General features: G+C 41.8%; 1 protein-coding gene across 8 annotated transcripts in view; it reads right to left on the bottom strand.

Annotated features, from left to right (window-relative positions):
• nrxn2b (neurexin 2b) overlaps positions 1-18746 on the bottom strand; it is a 460093-nt gene that overhangs the window by 78157 nt on the left and 363190 nt on the right. For all 8 annotated transcript variants that reach the window (XM_057026456.1, XM_057026464.1, XM_057026463.1 and 5 more), the window contains one exon: positions 756-937. In XM_057026456.1, the coding sequence (XP_056882436.1) occupies positions 756-937 (182 nt within the window). The remainder of the gene's footprint in view (positions 1-755; positions 938-18746) is intronic.

The raw sequence follows: 18746 nt of genomic DNA, 5'->3' as shown, positions 1-18746 counted from the left end.
CCCTCTACCCTCTTTTTTCCCCCCACCATTGATTTTTTCTTCTGGCTATTATTTTACAGGGCACTGGATAAGATTTGAACAGGGGTCAATACTGAGGCACAAGGCAGATCAAAAGATTTAGGCTCACTGTGCTGTGATTAGCCACACACTTGTGCAGACAGTGTAAAAGGGATTGAAGTACAGCAAGCATTTTTAATTACTGCGTACTTCAAGAGTGTGGAGTAGCTGTGGGACACCGCAACATCTCAACTGGTGCGAATCTGCGATTGTGGGAGTGAATGTACGTGACCTGAAAATTAAATAAAATAAAATGACTTTTAAATGTTATAATAGCAAATGAGAGCATGCGGGTCAATGAGATAGTTACAGTCTGTTTAAATGCATTTTAGCTGCCCGCTGTCTCTTAATTGCCAGTTCAAGTTATGATGAGAGGTGGTTTTGAATTTATTTTAGGGGCGAACACATGAAAGCAGTAAAAAAAAAGTCTGGGTTAACAGTCATGCTGAGATGAGATAAAAATACACTCTGATTGACGAGTCAATTTCGGACACTTTTGGGAGAGGACCTAAATGCCTTATCTTAGCCATTTTTGTCTTTCTTATGATGTCGCAGATCACAACAATAGTCAAGGTTAGGGTTATATCAAGGAACAGAAAGTAAAAACCCATCACAATTTGGTAAAAAAATAAATAAAAAATTGCAAGAGCTAGGCCAAAGACAAACATTACAAGCCCAAAACATCCCCCCAGTCTTACTATGTGAAGCTCCAGATAGTCGCCCAGTCCTTTCGCACTCTCCACCCTGACCAGAATTGCCTCCTTCAGCTGTGTGCTGAAGCCCACTGCCAGCCGGTCTGCCCGTGTGCTCGGCCGGTCATTGGGTGGCCAGGTGTACGTGATGAGGGCTCCTCCTCTCCCGAAGATGTAAGTTGTCCCAGCTGCAAAACACAGAGGAAATTTAGCTGTAGCATCACGGTGGGCACTCAACTCCCAATCAGGATTTGGAAATTACACACTGCTAGGCTCTTCAGTACTTTCATTAGCAAACAATCCGCTGTGAGCCATTTAAAAATGCGCGCGCACACACATACACGCGCACACATCTCGATTGGTTCTCTCTGTTTCTTGTTCGCAGGATCTTTCCCCTGTACCTCCCTCCCGGTGGAACTAAACCCCATGTTCAACTCTTCTTGTTTTCTCCAAACTGTATTATTTTAGCACTGGGTAATTATCGCGGCTCAGCAAGGAGGGCTACAAGAGGTTGTTTGCTTGAGGTGGGGAGGAAAAAAATGAGGATAACGGGGTTTTTTTGTATTTTTTTGAAACCACACAGTACTTTCTCTGAAACTCAGAGAACAATGGAGGAGAGATTTTTAAAATGGCAGAGAGAAAAGGTTGATAATGATGTAGAAGAAAGAACGCCTGATTTTAGATACAGAATGTTCAGGAGCATGTTAATGTGCACTTAAAACATAGATGGCATTCCAGTCAGAGAACACATACAGTAGATCCATAAAGGCTCACATTCACCCAATTTAAGGGAAATATGTTAAATTTTTGACCATAATTCATGCTTTAGCATTACCACAACTAAGAGTTTTAAAAGATTGTGAAGTTACTAAAGATTATTTACATTTGTACGAGAGCGTAAAATAGGTCAATTGGACCGCTTTTATGAAGAACTTTCGCCTCATCCAAGAGGCTCCTTCAGTTCCGACTAGTGGGAATCGTGGAAATTATGTACCGTGCTGCTTTACTGAACACTGTGGTTAAAAGAAAGGTCATTAGAGGTCATGATTGAAGTTAAGAATATTGCTTAAATAGTAAGGTCTATAAAGATAAACATCTCCAGAGATCAAGTTTAGTGTGTGTTTACGACGACATCATTTGTAGTTTTACAAATACAAGAAGTCCAAAAAACATCCATTGATACTGTTTGTGAACTGTTACATATTTTTGGTATAGACTAACTTGATTTGCCTAGTTTATCATTGATTCATAAGATCTTCAGTTTTCTTTTGTTATATGAGCCTTTTGTCTATTAATTGACAATTAAAATGAACAAGTATCTCCTAATTTCAATACATGCACGGGATTCAGTAGCATTATGATCAAATACTTGCAGATAGAATGCAGAAAAAGGCCATGCAAGCTATTTGATAGCTTTAATACCAAGTTCATATTTAAGATGTATCATTAATTTTGCATCAGTGCACACAAATAGTAAAGGAATCCTTGCTCATGCAGCTGCGCTACCACACGCTTTACCACAGTTACCTATATGCTTTATGCAGCACACTTCTAAGTTCATCATTGTCAGTATAAAACTTGACGATGAGTAAGTCACAACTAACAAAGTGAAGGAAAAAAGTTTCTCGTCGTTTCATTGAGCTCTTAAACTTTGCAGCGCTTGATTTGTCCAACTCACAAGTGGCCACCTGCTGCCATGTGTGCTTGTGCGTGAGCCGCACTCGTGTTTACTGTACGGGCGCACTTCTCTAAATTATTTAACAAAGGAGGTGCACAGTCTGCACACTGTGTAATGAGTATCCTGACAGGGTGCATCCATGTGTCACCGTTTCTGCCGGCGAACACCTGCTGCTCTAGCTGAGGCAAAATCAACCAAAAACCGCAGGGAGTGTGCACCGACGGATGAGTGGATGGAAACAGAGAAAGAACACAAGTCTGAAAAATGTACTGCAGCTCCTGAACACAAAATGTGACTTGGTAGCAGCCGGATTTTTCAGATAATACACTGGAATAAGAGCACATGTTTGGGGAGGCTTTGATTTAGCAATCCTCGAACAACTGTTGATATTGTTGGCTGGCTGGGAGAGCATGCAAGTTATTATCTTGATTGCATTTTGCCAAACTAGCGCTGACATTTGTTAGTGTGGTAAATCACGTAAAATTTACTATAAAACCAATGCACTTGATTGTTACAAGCAAACATCTTTCAGTTAGTATTGATTAACAATACATAACTAGGCATGGCCTACTCCTGCCTCATTCGAGGCCCCACTGACCTGAGAAGGACCTGCTGGTGATGGTATCCTTTTCTAGTTTTTGAAAGGTCAATCTTGAAAACGTTCCGCTATGGCAGCTGTTTTCTCAAAGGGGATGGAAATACTGATTCCGTTTAAACGGACAGCCAAAAGCTGAAAGGATTATTGGACACGACCAGTAGGTGTTGAGGTTGATGCTGCTCTGCTGCTGTTTCTCAGTATGGGCGATTTTTGGTCCTTGTATTCTCACCCTCTTATGAAGCAGCATCAAGTACCCTTCAGATTTTACGTTTAAGGTAGAAAGTATGCTCCAATTTACCCTGAACTGTTTTTTTCAAGTACGCTTGAGGCTTGTGTCGACTGGGGCACCTAGGTACCCCACAATGCATTCGGAAGCAACGACAGTGATGGCACAAAGTAAGTATTTCATAGGACGGGTATTCAAGTACATAGTCCAGAAGTTCACAAGACCCTGACTGCAAACTAGGAGTTGAAAAAAAACGGCCTTTTTCGTCAACGTGTCAGCAATGTTTGATGTCCAAACTGAAGGAAAAACTAATAATGGTAATGGATTATTTTTCCTTCAAATGGCAAATGTTTCACTTTAAGAAATACAGTGAGTTATAAATTAAAGAGTTGTGTTGCGTTTGTTGCTGTCAGCAAATAAAAACCTGGTGGTTATTGATTTATCTGACCTTCAACCCACTGAAGCCTAATCAATCAATCTGCCTTCCTGCTTCTGCAACAAGAACAATAATGATGGAAACACTCTGGTGCATTGATGTTTTTTTAACAACTCGGGGCTTCGCAGAGGCTAAATATTTATTACTTTGGTCCAATTAGATTGGATGCTATCGATCCGGCCAGTCAAAGGTACCTGCGGAGCTGGAAGTGGAAGAATGGGAAGGGATGAATGAACATCATGGGATGCTGTCTGATGATTATTTCCATTCACCAGGATCATGAACATTTGGTTTAAAAGGAAACAAAAAAAAATACTTTCCTTTGACAAGAAATTTGAAGGAAAATCTCCAAACTCTTCTTCATATAGTGGTGAAAAAAGGAAAGAAAAAATGCATTCTTTCCCCTCCCCCAGGCTATTGATTTGGAATAGCAGATTCTAGGCCACTACCAGCTACCGTGGGTGTATGGGGGGGGGGCAAACAGGACAAATCGGAGAAAACAGATGCCACGCTATATCATTAAGGCCCGCGGTGAGTGTTGCGGCAACAAATGCAAGTTTTGGAGCTTCATGGAAACGGACGGCGTGAGAAATTGCACAGTGGGGGGAATCGAAATTCAGCCGGGGAGCCACGTAATGATGACGGTGAAAAAGTCTTGAACCTCATGGCATGTCAGAATTGTACAGCCACATATAGTGATACACACTTTTGTCAAATTTCCAGCCAGGCTCTCAAAATAAAAGCCTAAAAGGATTCCTCCATGTATTGCTGCAGGGAGAGAGAAATATCGATTCTTTTTAAATGTGGACAGTGAAACACTTTTTAAAGGCACTTCCTTTAACACTGGGTGACATAATGTGACTATTAGCTTGAGAGACAAAAAGATAAGAAAAAGAGAGGCTGAAATAAGACATTTCCCCTTTTAGGTCGCTTTAACAGATACAGGTGCTCTAAAACTAAAACATACAGTGTCTCTTTCCCAGCATTGCCAAGCATTCCCAGCATCGCCATTCTAGTTATCCAGCCATCTTATTATCTAAATATTGATACAGCCAAATGATGCCCTGCATGGTGAGTGGATGGAGTTAGCGGTCCTCATCTGATGTGGTTGGGTAACGCTCCTCTTCAATCTCTGCTGGATTAGATAAGGGCTTTTTAAAAATTTTAATTAATGTGCAAATTTAACTGATTTGGACAACTTTCTGCCCATTATACTCCACTTAAGTGTAGCTTTACTCGTAGGAGATGGTAGTGGGACATTCCATTATTCTTATCCTAGAGACTAATCCATATTTTATGTGCAAAATTCACCTCTATTATTTGAATTGTCATGAGATGACAGTTTTCAATAACTGCAGTGTAAAGTGATTGTACCTGATTTTTAAGGCTGTTCATGCCACCTTTTAATCAAAAAATAGTGTGGAAAATAAAAGGTGTGTGCCTACACTGGCCCATGTCAGCACTGTCACGCACATGAGTTTGCATCAGAAGCCTTGACCTCCTTTCACTGATGGGCGTCTGCTGAGGAAGCAAATAAAGCACGACCATTACATCTAAGGGCAGGAAATGTTAATGCTAATGGACATACTTTTTAGGCATGCCGTTATGACCCATTAGACTGAATAATTAAACAACAAAAAAAGAGACTGTGCTGCAGGTCCTCTCTCTAAGGTCAGAATGATTATCAACCAGTTTCCTCCCAGAGTCCAAAGAGGTATTCGGACTAGAAACCCTAACCTTAATCTGAAGTGTAATTCATTCTTTCTGCTCATTAGCTGCTGTGACGGCCACAAGTCTTTTTAAACATTCAACAGCAGCATTGAAAGATAAATGAAGGTGTGTGCTGCACTGTAGAATGACTAAAAGTGACGCACCTCCATGTTTGCTCCTACGCACAACAAAGGTGTGCTTGCAAGTTTTGTCTGAAAGAGTGTTGGTTCCCTAGAGGGGACGCTCCTATCACAGAATGATTTTTGCCCATCTGCTAGAGCTTTGAGGTTTCTTTGTCTTCTCCCAAATATCTGTCAGTGCAGGGACCCGGAGGGTGGTGGGTTGCTGGCTTTTTGAATTCAAGTAAATATGAATCACTAACCATGTTGGTAAGATACCTACATAATACTTGGTCATTTGTTAACAGCTGAAGCAATTTACTAGTTTAAATTAAAAAAACAACAACCCTATATTTGTATTGTCATGCTGTAGCACTTTATATGCTTTATAGCTTTTTGTGATAATGTCTCTGTGTTTGCAGAAATAGTTGCGGATGTCTGTGCAGCTACAATTCAAATTAGTAAAATAGGTGGTAGAAAATGTGATAATGTCTAGTCAACATAAAGCTATTATTGTGCACATAGATTTAATTGCAGGAAGGTGACAGGACGGCACTTTACGTTACAGTGAAACACCAACAGCTAAGCTCGGGAGCCACTCGGTCTCAAGGAGTGACCTTATAAACTGGATGGTTGAATTATAAAATAAAGCTGTGGAATGGCCTTCAGATGAACCCTGAACACAAGGTGCTTATTGAAGATTAAAATAAGGGAAGGTGCAAAGAGGTTGCACTTAAATGATTTGAAGTACACCCAGCAGAGTAGTAATGTATTTGCATGTATGGTGTATGCGTCTGTTCTCCTCTGCCTGCCCCGTCTCTCCTGCTCATCCAGGATAATCTGGCTAGCCATCAGTTTAACCATATCAGCCTGGTCCTGATCAAGGTTTCCTCCCATTAAAAGCGAACTTTTCCATACCACTGTTGCTTGTTTGAAAACCCAGAGGGAATCTTTATATTATTACTCTTTTATACTAAAGTTGAACTGAATATAAAGGACAAATGAAAGATAAAATACACATACAGAAAAGTGGCTAGCTTTCCATTTCTACCTGCATAGCCCAAACTACAAAGGTAGTCCCCACTTCTTTAAACTCTTTGAGCTGTAAATTATATTGCTTCTTGGCTCAACAGACATATAGCCAGCAAGCTAATGCCTTTGACTCTGTCTGCACAAAACATCCGCTTTAACTTCAGCATCTACCCATCTAATGTTCAACCGACCCAAGCAGCTCTTCTGCAAAGGTTGGAGTGACGTTTCAAATGGTTCCTTAATTAAATGAGCTGAGAGCTCTCTAGCGATCAGATAACTTGTAAATATGGTGCCGGAGGTGTATTAGCTGCTGCACAAAAACAACGTGCGCCGGCCTCATTAGAGATGAAGGAGGACGGGGGTTTGCAATTGATGTCGGCGAGGTTGACGAGGTTTGGGAACGAGTGATTGAAGGAAGCGGACAGAGGTTAGAGGAGACTAAAAGACGCAAAGAGGATCAATGGCAAGCCTCTTCGCTGGTGTGGAGAGCACAGATCCACTCTGTTTCATTCCCCAGAACAGCATCCGTCAGACTCCTGGGTCTCTCACATCAAAGGGAGAGGCGGATGAAGCGGCAAGATGAAAGAACAAGATGGTCCATGGTGGATGTGTGAGGTGCATGCATTAAAAATGATTCGCACGTGTACTGAATGTGCTCTGACACACACACACACACACACACACACACACCACACACACACACACACCACACACACACACACACACCACATACACACACACAGGATAAGGGAGCTGGCATGGGTCAGTCTGTTCGGGATCGTGTGAAACTTTGAAGATGAGGAAACTGCAGCAACCAGAATGTTGAATAGCCACCCATCACTAAAAATACGTTTGAGAGGAGACAAATGTTAGGGTCTCTTCAGTCTCTGATCACGAATCCCGATTACACCAACATGTAAGACACTTTTGTCAATGCGATTGTTCTTTTTTTTGTCTGCAATCAACCAGATGCAGCAAAAGTGTGTTGTTGCCCACACAGGTCAACAGAGGAAGGTGTGTGTAGACCCAGTGGTTTTTATTTGACTTTTTTACCCCACCAAACAACGATACAACTGGACCCTGGAAGAGACATCTTTCAAAGGTTTCTCTTAGAGACACTTTTGGTCATACCAGATGTTTGCATGGCTTATTATATATCAATATCATAGGAAATGAAACCCATGTACTACCAAAAGCCCCCTACAATGTTTTTCACAATTACTGTCTAAATTAAGCAAACGAAGGGTCTCATTATAACTGAAACCCCCCACATTGGCGGGCCCAAGGGGACTCCAAGAAGAGCTGATTCACTAAAAATGCTTGCCACAGGTAAGTGGAGGCAGAAAGAGCTGCCAAACAACCATGTGTCAAGAACAAATACCTGTCCTTAGAATTCCGAGAGTGGAGTGAATGGAGGGGGAATCAAGCTGAACCAACAATGCGATGAGACAAAACCCAAACGCAGGGGAGGGGAGAAAGTGGAACAGAAGAGAAAATTTGCTGCGCTGCGTCTGGAGCTACAGCATGCACTGCAGCCATGGGGGTGTCGCTCACTCCTACATTCTAACCAACAATCTCCTTTTCTCTCCGTTTTCTTTCTTTAATCTTTAACCCTCGGTTTGTCTGTCCACTGTTTTCTGCAGGTTTGGCAGTCAAACACAGAACGCTTTGGCCATTATGTAACCAGCGCGTTTGCTGGGAAAATCTGAGAAAAGAGCAAATCCAGCCCTTAAAGGCAGAGAAAGTAAAAAACAAAACAAAAAACAACAGATGCTTGAGCACACAAACAGACAAACACGAGCTGCATGAAGATAGCAAACCAACACTGGAGTTACTGGTGCCAGTTTCAGAGTCTCAGCTCCGTCTGCATTTTATTTTAGGAACTTAATCAGAAACCTATATGAAAATTGCTAGGGCTTTCAAATACGCAAAGAAAAAAAAACCTGTCAGAGTAAGCAGATGGTGCGATTTATATAGCCCAAAACCGTTTTAAAACGCAGTAACATTGCCATCTATAAGGTGGGCACCACCTTTGAGCTTTCAATACTGTATATTTTTGTGATTGGACCTCAAAATGCCTTTATGACACAGTAGCGTCTTTCCCACCAACAGTTCCAGGAGCTTTGGGTTAACCGGAGTTCCTTACTAAAGCCATCCGGTTCACGTGAGACAACTGACTTACTGTTGTTATTGAGGCATGTTCCTAAAGCAGTCTATAAGCATTTTTGTCTCTAATAATAACAATAATAAAACCAATTCTACTACTACTACTAATAGTAGTATAGCAATATTAATAGCTGTAGTTGTTTTGCTTAAAATATCCATAGTTATGCAGACATATTGTAACGCTATTATGTTCTTCACCATTTGCTTCAACAACATGTGTTCAACTACTTGTTTATTGCAATATTTAGCTTACTGTATTGATTTACTGACTGTAGGAAATTCAGTGAACCACATCGCCTGAATCTGCAGACCCGCATTTGTGAACTTATTCAGGCAAATCCTTTGGGTCACTGGTCTTTCTGGTAATTCCGCTAACTTGACTGTGCAGTTAACAGCAACTCGCTGGTGGATACACAGGTTCTTCATCGGTAAATAAATTTTATTAAAAGAAAACCAACAGGACTCGTGGGATCTGATTTAATAGAGACTGGTGTTTCATGATTTACACACAGCCCTGCCCTTCAAAAATTCTGAAGAATCTGAAACAACAACCTCTGCTAGGCCCTTTTTTCAGGAAAAGTGGGATCAAGCTGGCCCAGGAACAAGTCCTGGATACAGAATAGCATTTCCTTCCGTTTAAAAAGGCTATTGGGTATATTTTTAGCTCTTTTTTCAGCTTGGTTTAAATCACTCTTTATGTATGTTAAGGTCCTCTTTTGTACAGACAGTAGAAGGTGTCCTGTGCAAAGTCCTTCTCATTATTTTATCCATATTACTGTCCTTTGTACTCATCTTTGACGTTTGCTCTCTTGGATTTAGCTGGCTTTTTCTTATTCACTTGGAGCAGCCTAACCTTCAAAGCAAATCAATCTCATGTGATTTCCTCAGTGCATGTCCCCTGGGGGACTTGAACCTAGTCAGTGTCGATGGACACAAGGCCATTGCATTTTTTTGCCCGAGAGGGGGAAAAAAAGCTCACGGCGAGTAAGCCCTCTAGTTTTTCTTCCCTTTCAGAGGCTGTAGAGTGTGTTTGCACAATGTACCGCAGCGCCGTTAGGCAGCCATTTACAATTCTAAAATGGAGTCGTTTCTTAAAAGGAACAATCCGGAAAGAGAAACAGAGCAAGCTGCAGAAAGGGTGTCGAAACCCAGGCTTGCAGGGCTGCTATCCAACTAATTTTTGTTACCCACTTGGTAGGCAGCACCTTCACCTGGCGTCCCACTCACCTTGGAGAAACCCCCTTTCCACCTGGGAGGACTGAAAACCCATCTGGATCACGGCCCTGAAGGACTGGGACTTTTTGAGGACTTTTGGAGGACCCTAACTTTTGGAGTAAAATTTGAACACACCATAACACATAGAACAAACAACCATTCACTCCTGAGGCCAATTTATAGTAGCCACTTCTATCTCCTAAACTTAACACATTGCTTGGGCCTGTGATAGGAAGCTCCACACAGAAAAGCACCAGACCCCAGGCAGATTTGAACCAGGACCTTCCTGCTGGGAGTCCAGTGTTAGCTACTTCGACAAATTGTAAATGTTCAATTAAGACCCTGATATTTCAGATAAATTCCACTGAAAGTCCTCCCTCCATTGCAAGATTCTGCCAGTGAAGGCAGAACAACAGAAGTCAGCAAGAAAATCAAAGCTTCATGCATCATTCAACAAACCACATCCCAAGTTCTGCCAGTGTTGCAAAAAACATTTGCCGTGCACAACACTAATGGGTGAAGAAAAAAAAAGAAAGTTGGAAAAAACCCACCCAAAATACACAAATGAACTATCTATGATTTTATTGAGTTTGATTTGTCTGTTTGCTGTCAATCAGAGAGAAGATGTTGGTACCATAGGGAGAAGCAGGAAGTGGGAACATTTTTGGACCCTTTTAATTGCCAAATGATGATTTGCCTTGTTGGAAAACACTGACATTTTCTGTTTTCCTTCAGGTCAAGGTGTGCAGACTCATACACATTCAACACACGCTGAACACTTGCTGAAGCAAACAGGACCGCCCGCACCGCTGCGCACCTGTGCAGATACACAAACGCTCCGTTATAACTGGGCGCTGAACTGTTCTACATATTTTAAATGCAATTTTTCTGTTTACCACTAAGTAGGGTGGCAAAATATGCTAAGTACGACCACAGTCAGCTACCTGTTCTTTAATCTTCTCTGAAAATACAAAAAGGATGGGTTGAAAGTGAAAGACTGTCACAGCCTGGCAAGAACTACAGTGGTGTGATTAGGGGTTATGCTAACTCTGAAAGCGTAATAGGGCTTAAAAAAATGCTGATTTGCCGAGATTGACAGAGAAGTAGAAGAGGTTCACCTAATCGTTTTTGGCTCAAGAGCTACTTTTAAAATGACTGTCACAATGATCTACCTATATTACTATGATTTCTAAGCTAGCTTTTCATAAAAAATTCAAGATTGCAGTTTTTGTGACCATCCTACTTAACGTTACGGTACAGTAAATAGATGTATTGGGCACTCCCGCATGAGAGTGTACAGTAAACGTCAAACTCAAACAATTTGAACAAAACAAGGTAAAAGTCCTATTAAATCCATGTAATTTACATTTTTAAAATATTTTTTCATCCACAAAGTTGAGCTGAATCTGTCCCCCTCTTTCCTCATCACGTTCACTCAGCAGATTAAAAATGGGCTTCACGGCTGTCAAGTATTATTAACTTCTTGTTGGAGGCTACGCGGATACAAGGACAGATCGCCTCCTCTCTTTTCGTCACACGCGTCCCTCCAGTGTCAAACAAACGCCCCCTGTCTATGGGTCGGTGGAACTGCCTCTACTTAGGTGGAACGTGACTGAGTGGTGCCACTGATGGAGAAAATTAGTACAAAATCCCAACTCATTCATACGTGTGAGTCACAGGCAACATTTTTCTCTTTTATAAAGAATTCATAAGAGAACAATTTGTAAAAACTCAATTACAGACACGAGAGATGAAATACTTGCCAGTGTTGCTTCGGCTAAGAATGAAAAGGCAGTAAAATCAATAAAGTGACCAAGTTGTAAAGAATTTCCTGTTCGTCTGAAAAGAAATGGTTCCACTAAAACACTGTCATTACAAAAGACACAAGGCTTCCAATTCATTTAGAATAATAATAATAACATAAAATTAATTCAATTTGGATTCATTAAACTGAAAAAAAAAATCCCTTTTTGGCAGCAGGGGGGATGGATCACAAGTCATGAAATTAGATTTTGTTTCGGGAAATAAGTCGTGTAAAGTACAACTTTCAATAAATGTGATGTTTCTGTTGCAAGGGTGGAGAATTTGCAATCGTGTGTGGGATATTTTTAGGATGTGAAGCATATGTTTGCCTCCAACTGTGGAAACGTAGGAAGACAAAATACCACACATACGCGACCTCACACTGATACATTCAGAATTCTGTGATGGGTGTATTTCTTAGTACTTATCGGTGCAGTTTTACTGGCTTCTACTAAAGTTTCACCACAGCAAAATGTCCAGAATGCAGCAAAATTGGACATTTCCACCAACAAATTTCACCTGTAATCCTGATCCTACTCTAAAAAATATTTGCACAATTTACTGGTTGATTTTACGTAATGGCATGAGCCACCAGCTGGAGGGTCCCCCCGATCTGAGCCTGGCCCTGTTCGAGGTTTATTCCTGTTAAAAGTGATTTCATTTTTTGAAGCCACTACTGCTTGTTTTGGGGTTTGGACTTTGGGTTTGTGTAAAGAGCCCTTAAGAAAGTTTACACTGTAACAGATGTGATACAAATAAAGTTGTATTGAATTATTATTTTATCTTACCTGCTGTATTCAAGGTTGATTTACGTATATCAAACTTCCAGTATGTAATCTTAATGAAGTCATATGCACACAAAACTCTTAATTCTAAACCTAACCCAACACCTGGCACAGATATTAATATAAGTGGTCACCATGGTAACACTGTAAAGAGAGGGCTCACAGTCAAAGCCTCTCTTTTATTTAGCATGTCCTAGGTTAATGTACACTCCATGGGCCAAACTAAGATGAGCGCAGAGCGGTACATAGGAATGATGTAACAGATCCGTGTTAACGCCGTCATTAAAGAGACAAAGCGTGAAGCCACCGCAGGCATCATATCTGGAGGTGAGATTTATGAGAAAACGAATGATACGGGGAACGAGCCGGAGTCAGCCGAGACACGGGCACGCATGTGGGGGTGCAGATGGGCGCAATGAGATGACATTTTGCTCTTCATTTCCTCCCACAGCTGTTGCCGCACCACCAGCAGGCAAAGACAGAAGGGGAGACGGTGATGCATCGAGAACGAGACGGGCAAAACGGAGCGGTGAGGAAAGGGAGGACACGAATCGGGGAATGAGTGATGAAAGCTGGCCCGACCCTGCCCTTCAACTGCCGCTGCCACGTTCTCTCTTTCTCGCCTCTTCCTCAATCTCTGCCCTCGTTTTCCCTCCCCCGGTCTCTCTGCAAAGGCCTAGATGGGCCACGCTCCACCGGCAAGCTCATCCAAGATACGCAGGGGTGGCCTTGCTGTTTCTAATGAGATACCCTCTGCAAGATTTCAAACGTTCACCTACTCCCGCACCTTCAGCAACGCAAAGAGGTGGACGACAAGAGGGAAGGATGGGGGATTAGGGGGGAGAGATAAAAACAGATGAAGCATGAAATGGCAAAAGTGAGGCGAGGAAGAGGAGGGGCGGCAGACCTTTTCTAACCTCAGGGGGAAGTACATGTCAGGTCAAGTCAGGCTTACTTCAGGTTGCAATCGAATGTGCAGAGACACTTTTGTCCCCATGAAGGATGAAAAAAAAAACACATTATACTCAGAAACAACAGTCTTTGGACTTTAAATCTCCAGCTATGCACCAGCCATGTCCAGGATTCGATGCTATAAACTGGCACAAAGCAGGTTCAAAAGTGCGATATAGCTTGAGGACAAGACGTCACCGTGCCTGAAAAATTAATCACTGGATCTTAACGCTAAACTTCCAACAGGCAGAGAGCAAAGAGAATCTCTTAACTGGGATGACTTTGACTGGTAAAATATATGATAAAGCTCCAGAAGAAGAAGATACACTCAAAAATGAGGATTTATATATAAGACTAAAAGGGAATTAGTGTTCTAAAATGATTTTTCTTTTTTTCCTGGATAAAAATGTTCTACAATGCACAATAGAAGGCCCGATTACATAATCAGATAATTGTAGTAATCAGATCAGAAGCAGTTACAAGCACTATAAGAGACCAAACCCTGGTTTATATGTTTCAGCCCATTTATTGGATTTCTTTGAGAAACCCATACATACGTACATAGTGACACGATTCATCCTGTTGAACATTGCTGTGCCTACTGTTCTCACATTAGCTGAGGGAGTTGCATTCTTTGCACGGCAAGCATCCGTCCTTCTTCTTGGTGGAATTTTGTATTCTGCTTACACTATGAACCATGTCATTTGGTATGTTCTTTTTTAAAAAAAAACATATCTATCCATCCATCCATCCATCTATAAATATACCAGTGTCTTAACGGTATACATACACAAGACATTGGAATATGAAGGAGATATCCAGTTTTGTGATCATGAGATAACTGATCCTTGTATAGGTCAACAATTCTGATAAGACATCAATGTCAACTTAGGACAAGGAGAAATATTGGAAAAGTTGCCTGTCTTAATTGGATTGAACCCAAATTGGAGACTTGCACCCCTGTCATATCAAAATTATCAGGTGAAGTTTGGTTACTGACACACGCGCAAACACTGTTTTTAAATCGGAATTTTACAAGCGTTTACATTGAGAGCAGATCCGGGTACTTTTTCCTGTAGCAGATGATGGAAAAATGCTTGAAACGGTTAAGCAAAGAACACAAGAGCAGGCAAAATAAACAGCTTACAAGAAGCTCTCTCACCTTGAAATCCTGCAAACGTTGCATCTTAAAAAGGGGAAACATTGCAAAGCCAATAAAAAATGTTGGCAGGACACGCTGAATCCATGAAAAGTAATGTTTTTCGGCTTAGCTGCTGCCTGGTTTATTTCGCAGCTTCGAGGGTGCGAGACCTATTTCAAAATCTGACGGGTTGAAACAGTGTGATGAGGTGAAAATTTGACCCGAGAATTGTTAAATTTAACGGTGTTTAATTACTGAAAATGAATAATGTGAACTGTGAGCCACTGCAATGGAAAACAAAAGAAAACACGTTTGCCAACGCAGTTTGGGACGGATGAAGGGGCAAAATGGGAAAACTGTAAACAGCGGCTACAAGTGACGCGCGAGTGAATACGCTGTTCAGTCTTTCTTCGTTTGCCCCCGTTGCCCTCGTTCACAGCGCTCAGACACCTAAATTTAGGATTGGGTGAAGTTGTAATGACGAAGAGAAGCACAACAGCAAACAGCGTGTGAATCACGCCGACGTGCTATAACGTCCACAGAACGAGAGCGCTCATAACAGAATGTCAAAGAGCGCGAGTCAGAAGGTTTGACCCGTGAACAATGTGCTCAGCTTTGAATACAAATGACTGTTTTGATTAGAAAACATGCACAGCAAGTCAAAAATAATTACACTGGCACTCTTAATCAACTTTTTAACAGAGATTTAACTCTAAGATTTTGTCCGCGCTGCTTGACTCTTCATTAGTGTGGCACTAATCGACGGCTGCCCATTAAAATCCATCCTCTTCCCACCAGCCTGTGACAGAAAGGTGTTGAGGAGAGATGGAAATTGGCCTTAATAATCCCCACAGAGGTTGGAACGTGCTCAGTCTGAAAGGAGAAAAGGATGAAGAACAAAACAAGTAACTATGAAAAACTAAAGGGGGTGGGGGGGCTACTTCTTGAAGCCCTGACCATATTCAGGGGAACTAATTAAAATGAATATTGTCCTTCCAATAATAGTTCAGCGAATCTTTCAAAAATCTTTTTTTCTTTTACTAGTGAGTGAATTTGAAAGATTTGCCAGTTTAACAGGAAATGATACCATGCTGACAGTGATTCCATGAAGGTAGGTGCTGCTGATCACCTTAAGCTCCTCTTGAATTTGTAAAATATAATTACAATTGGGCTTTGTTCAAATGTCATAGAATTTGAGCAAAGCATAAAGCTTCCACACAGGTTTAGGAAGATTACAACTATGGGGACAAAAGTTTGCCAAATGGGTTATTTTTCACCGTAACCCATTTATTAGAACTTTAGGATGTGAACACATCAACTTTGACCATAGTGCACAGTAAAATATTGATATACCACATCAAAATGTAACAATTTGTGGCGTAATATTATTATAACTGAATTTAAAACAAATGCAAATATGCAAACAATATGTTAAATAACCAGCAATAACATTATGAAATACTTAATTACTTTAACATTTATGGGGTGGTGGTAGCTCAGTCTGTTGGGGCAGAGGGTTCTCGGTTCGAGCCCCAGTGCAAACAAAAACATGGAAGGAGTTCTGGTAGTAGGGGAAGGTGCCACAACACCTTCAGAGCACTGCTGAGGTACCCTTGAGCAAGATACTGAGCCCACAAAATGCTCACATGGGTCTCTGCAATGAACTGGCGACTCATCCAGGGGCGGACCTTGCGTTCACCCATATGTGCACCCTCCTGTGACCCCGAAAGAGATAAAGCCTTTTAGAAGACAAGAATTTTATTATACAATAAAATAAAGAATCTCAAATGTGCTCATCACTGCTCGGTATGGAAAGAGTTAAGACAGTAAAAGATTCTGGTGGCACAGCACCGCTAAAACTGATTTTTTTCTTGCATTTTCCACCACCAGTCTCTGTAATTAAGCACAGCCTCTCTATTCTCCTCCCAGTTAAAGAGCGCTGCACTGACACTGGCAGCCATTTTGTGCCTGTTTTTCCCTGAAGTCTCATTGATGAGCAAATGAGTCGGGATGGGAGCCAGGACGGCATTTTGGCAGGCAGGAAACATCCAGGATTTCTGAATAACAAATAAGTGTGTCAAGACCATTGTCGAGCATGGACAAAGACCTGTCCAGATTGCTTTGGCGGTTCTGGCACAAATCGGTTTCAGGAAAAAAAAAGAAAAACGAACAAAAAAAATGGAAATGGAAGTAATGGGCTGTCCCAATCTGGTGAATTTGAAGAAAGCAACTTAAATTTGTGCTATGTGATCTTGCATGGTTTCATCGTGATTTCATTTTTTTTTCTCCAACCGTCGCCACTTCCCTTTGATCCCTAACTGTGGATAGCACTGTACAGGAATACTGGAACTTATTGTCTCTATCCGCTGTTGTGCAGCTGGGGACGTGGCCACATCAAGACAGCTTCTATTCACTGTCCTGAACCTTGAACTCTTTCATGTTCCAACTAAATAGCAACTAGTATTGTTTGAATCTGATCAAGCGCTATTCTATGAATGAACCAGTGTTGAAGGCCAAAGAATTTTATTGTCATTAAAAGAAGTTGAAATTTTAGAGGCTTTAAAAAAAAAAAAAAAAAAGGGCTCACAAGATTTATTTTTGTTGAGCTTATTTCATTAACACAACATATATGATGCACTTGTTAATGTCATCATACTGGTAGGGAGTATAGCATGAGAAGCTATTAATGCTTGCATCAGTCGCCCCTCAGATGTTTCCCCAAGTCGAAAGATGATGATCTGAGCACTAGTGAAAGGGCTCTGAAATGGGTCAACAGGTCGATCACAGCCGGCAGTTACAGTCTGCAATGGATATTTGCCTGCTGGAGATTTACAACAGCAGACAGAGAGGAACTGTCTCAGCTCTGAAAACAGACATCCCTCAGACACAGCAGTAATTAAAGGAAGACAGAGACACACAACCACACCCAAATAAATGTAAGTTCCAAATTACAGCGTTAGTTTTGATTACATTAAATACTTTATGAAAATCATCAACCACTCCTACCCTCACCTATGGTCATGAGCTTTGGGTAATGACCGAAAGAACAAGATCACGGGTACAAGCGGCCGAAATGAGCTTCCTCCGTAGGGTGGCTGGGCTCTCCCTTAGAGATAGGGTGAGAAGCTCTGCCATCCGGGAGGAGCTCGGAGTAGAGCCGCTGCTCCTCTGCATTGAGAGGAGCCAGATGAGGTGTCTTGGGCATCTAGTTAGGATGCCCCCAGGACACCTCCCTGGTGAGGTGTTCAGGGCATGTCCCTCCGGTAGGAGGCCCCCGGGAAGAACGAGGACACGCTGGAGAGACTATGTCTCTCGACTGGTCTGGGAACGCCTGGGGATCCCCCCGGAACGAGCTGGAAGAAGTAGCTGGGGAGAGGGAAGTCTGGGCCTCTCTGCTTAGGCTGCTGCCCCCGCGACCCGACCCCGGATAAGCAGTAGAGGATGGATGGATGGATGGATAGATGGATGGATGGATGGATGAAAAATCATTCTTGAGATGTCTGAATATAGCCGGACTATTTTCCAAAGAGTTTGCTGTGTGTAGTAGCAAGCGGACCGAACAGAGTATTGTTGATTTACCCATGGTTGCTACCTCGCTGGCTAAATTCTTTATGGATTATTGTGGTGTGACGCAAAAGGTCAACTGTTACGGCGCCATAACAACATGGTAAAACAGTGCAAATCACCACTGAGCTGGATTTGGCTTCACTACTTCATGACATTCCTTCCTTCTTCCCACTCAGCACACCTCATATGCTGTTTCTTAGTCTATAAAGCACAGCTCTGCAACTGTCTTATCTCAGGTGAGCAGGAAAGCACATTCTAGGCCTCGCAATGCATGTCCAAGTAGACAATGTGTCTTAGCTAATTAAATAAATTCAAAACAGAGAGCCGTCTGGCACCGTTGATTCTAACTGCAGCCAACATTGCGCCACGTGTCAGAGCAAGCCCTTTAATCAGGCCCAGACAGAAGACTGGAATTGTAGAAATAGAAAGAGAAGCAGAGTGATAAAGCAGGGTAGTAAAATGTAAGCGAAGGATCCCGACAAGAACTGAAGCTAGAGGAAAACTGGCAGAAGCTAGCAAATGGAAAGTTTGGCCTATTTGCTGAGAACGGAAGTGAATTCAGTCATATTT

This window comes from Takifugu flavidus, chromosome 3 (assembly GCF_003711565.1).
Source record: "Takifugu flavidus isolate HTHZ2018 chromosome 3, ASM371156v2, whole genome shotgun sequence".
Classification (NCBI taxonomy): domain Eukaryota; kingdom Metazoa; phylum Chordata; class Actinopteri; order Tetraodontiformes; family Tetraodontidae; genus Takifugu; species Takifugu flavidus.
Note: the sequence above shows the minus strand (reverse complement) of the source record. Positions and strands in the feature narration are given on the sequence as shown.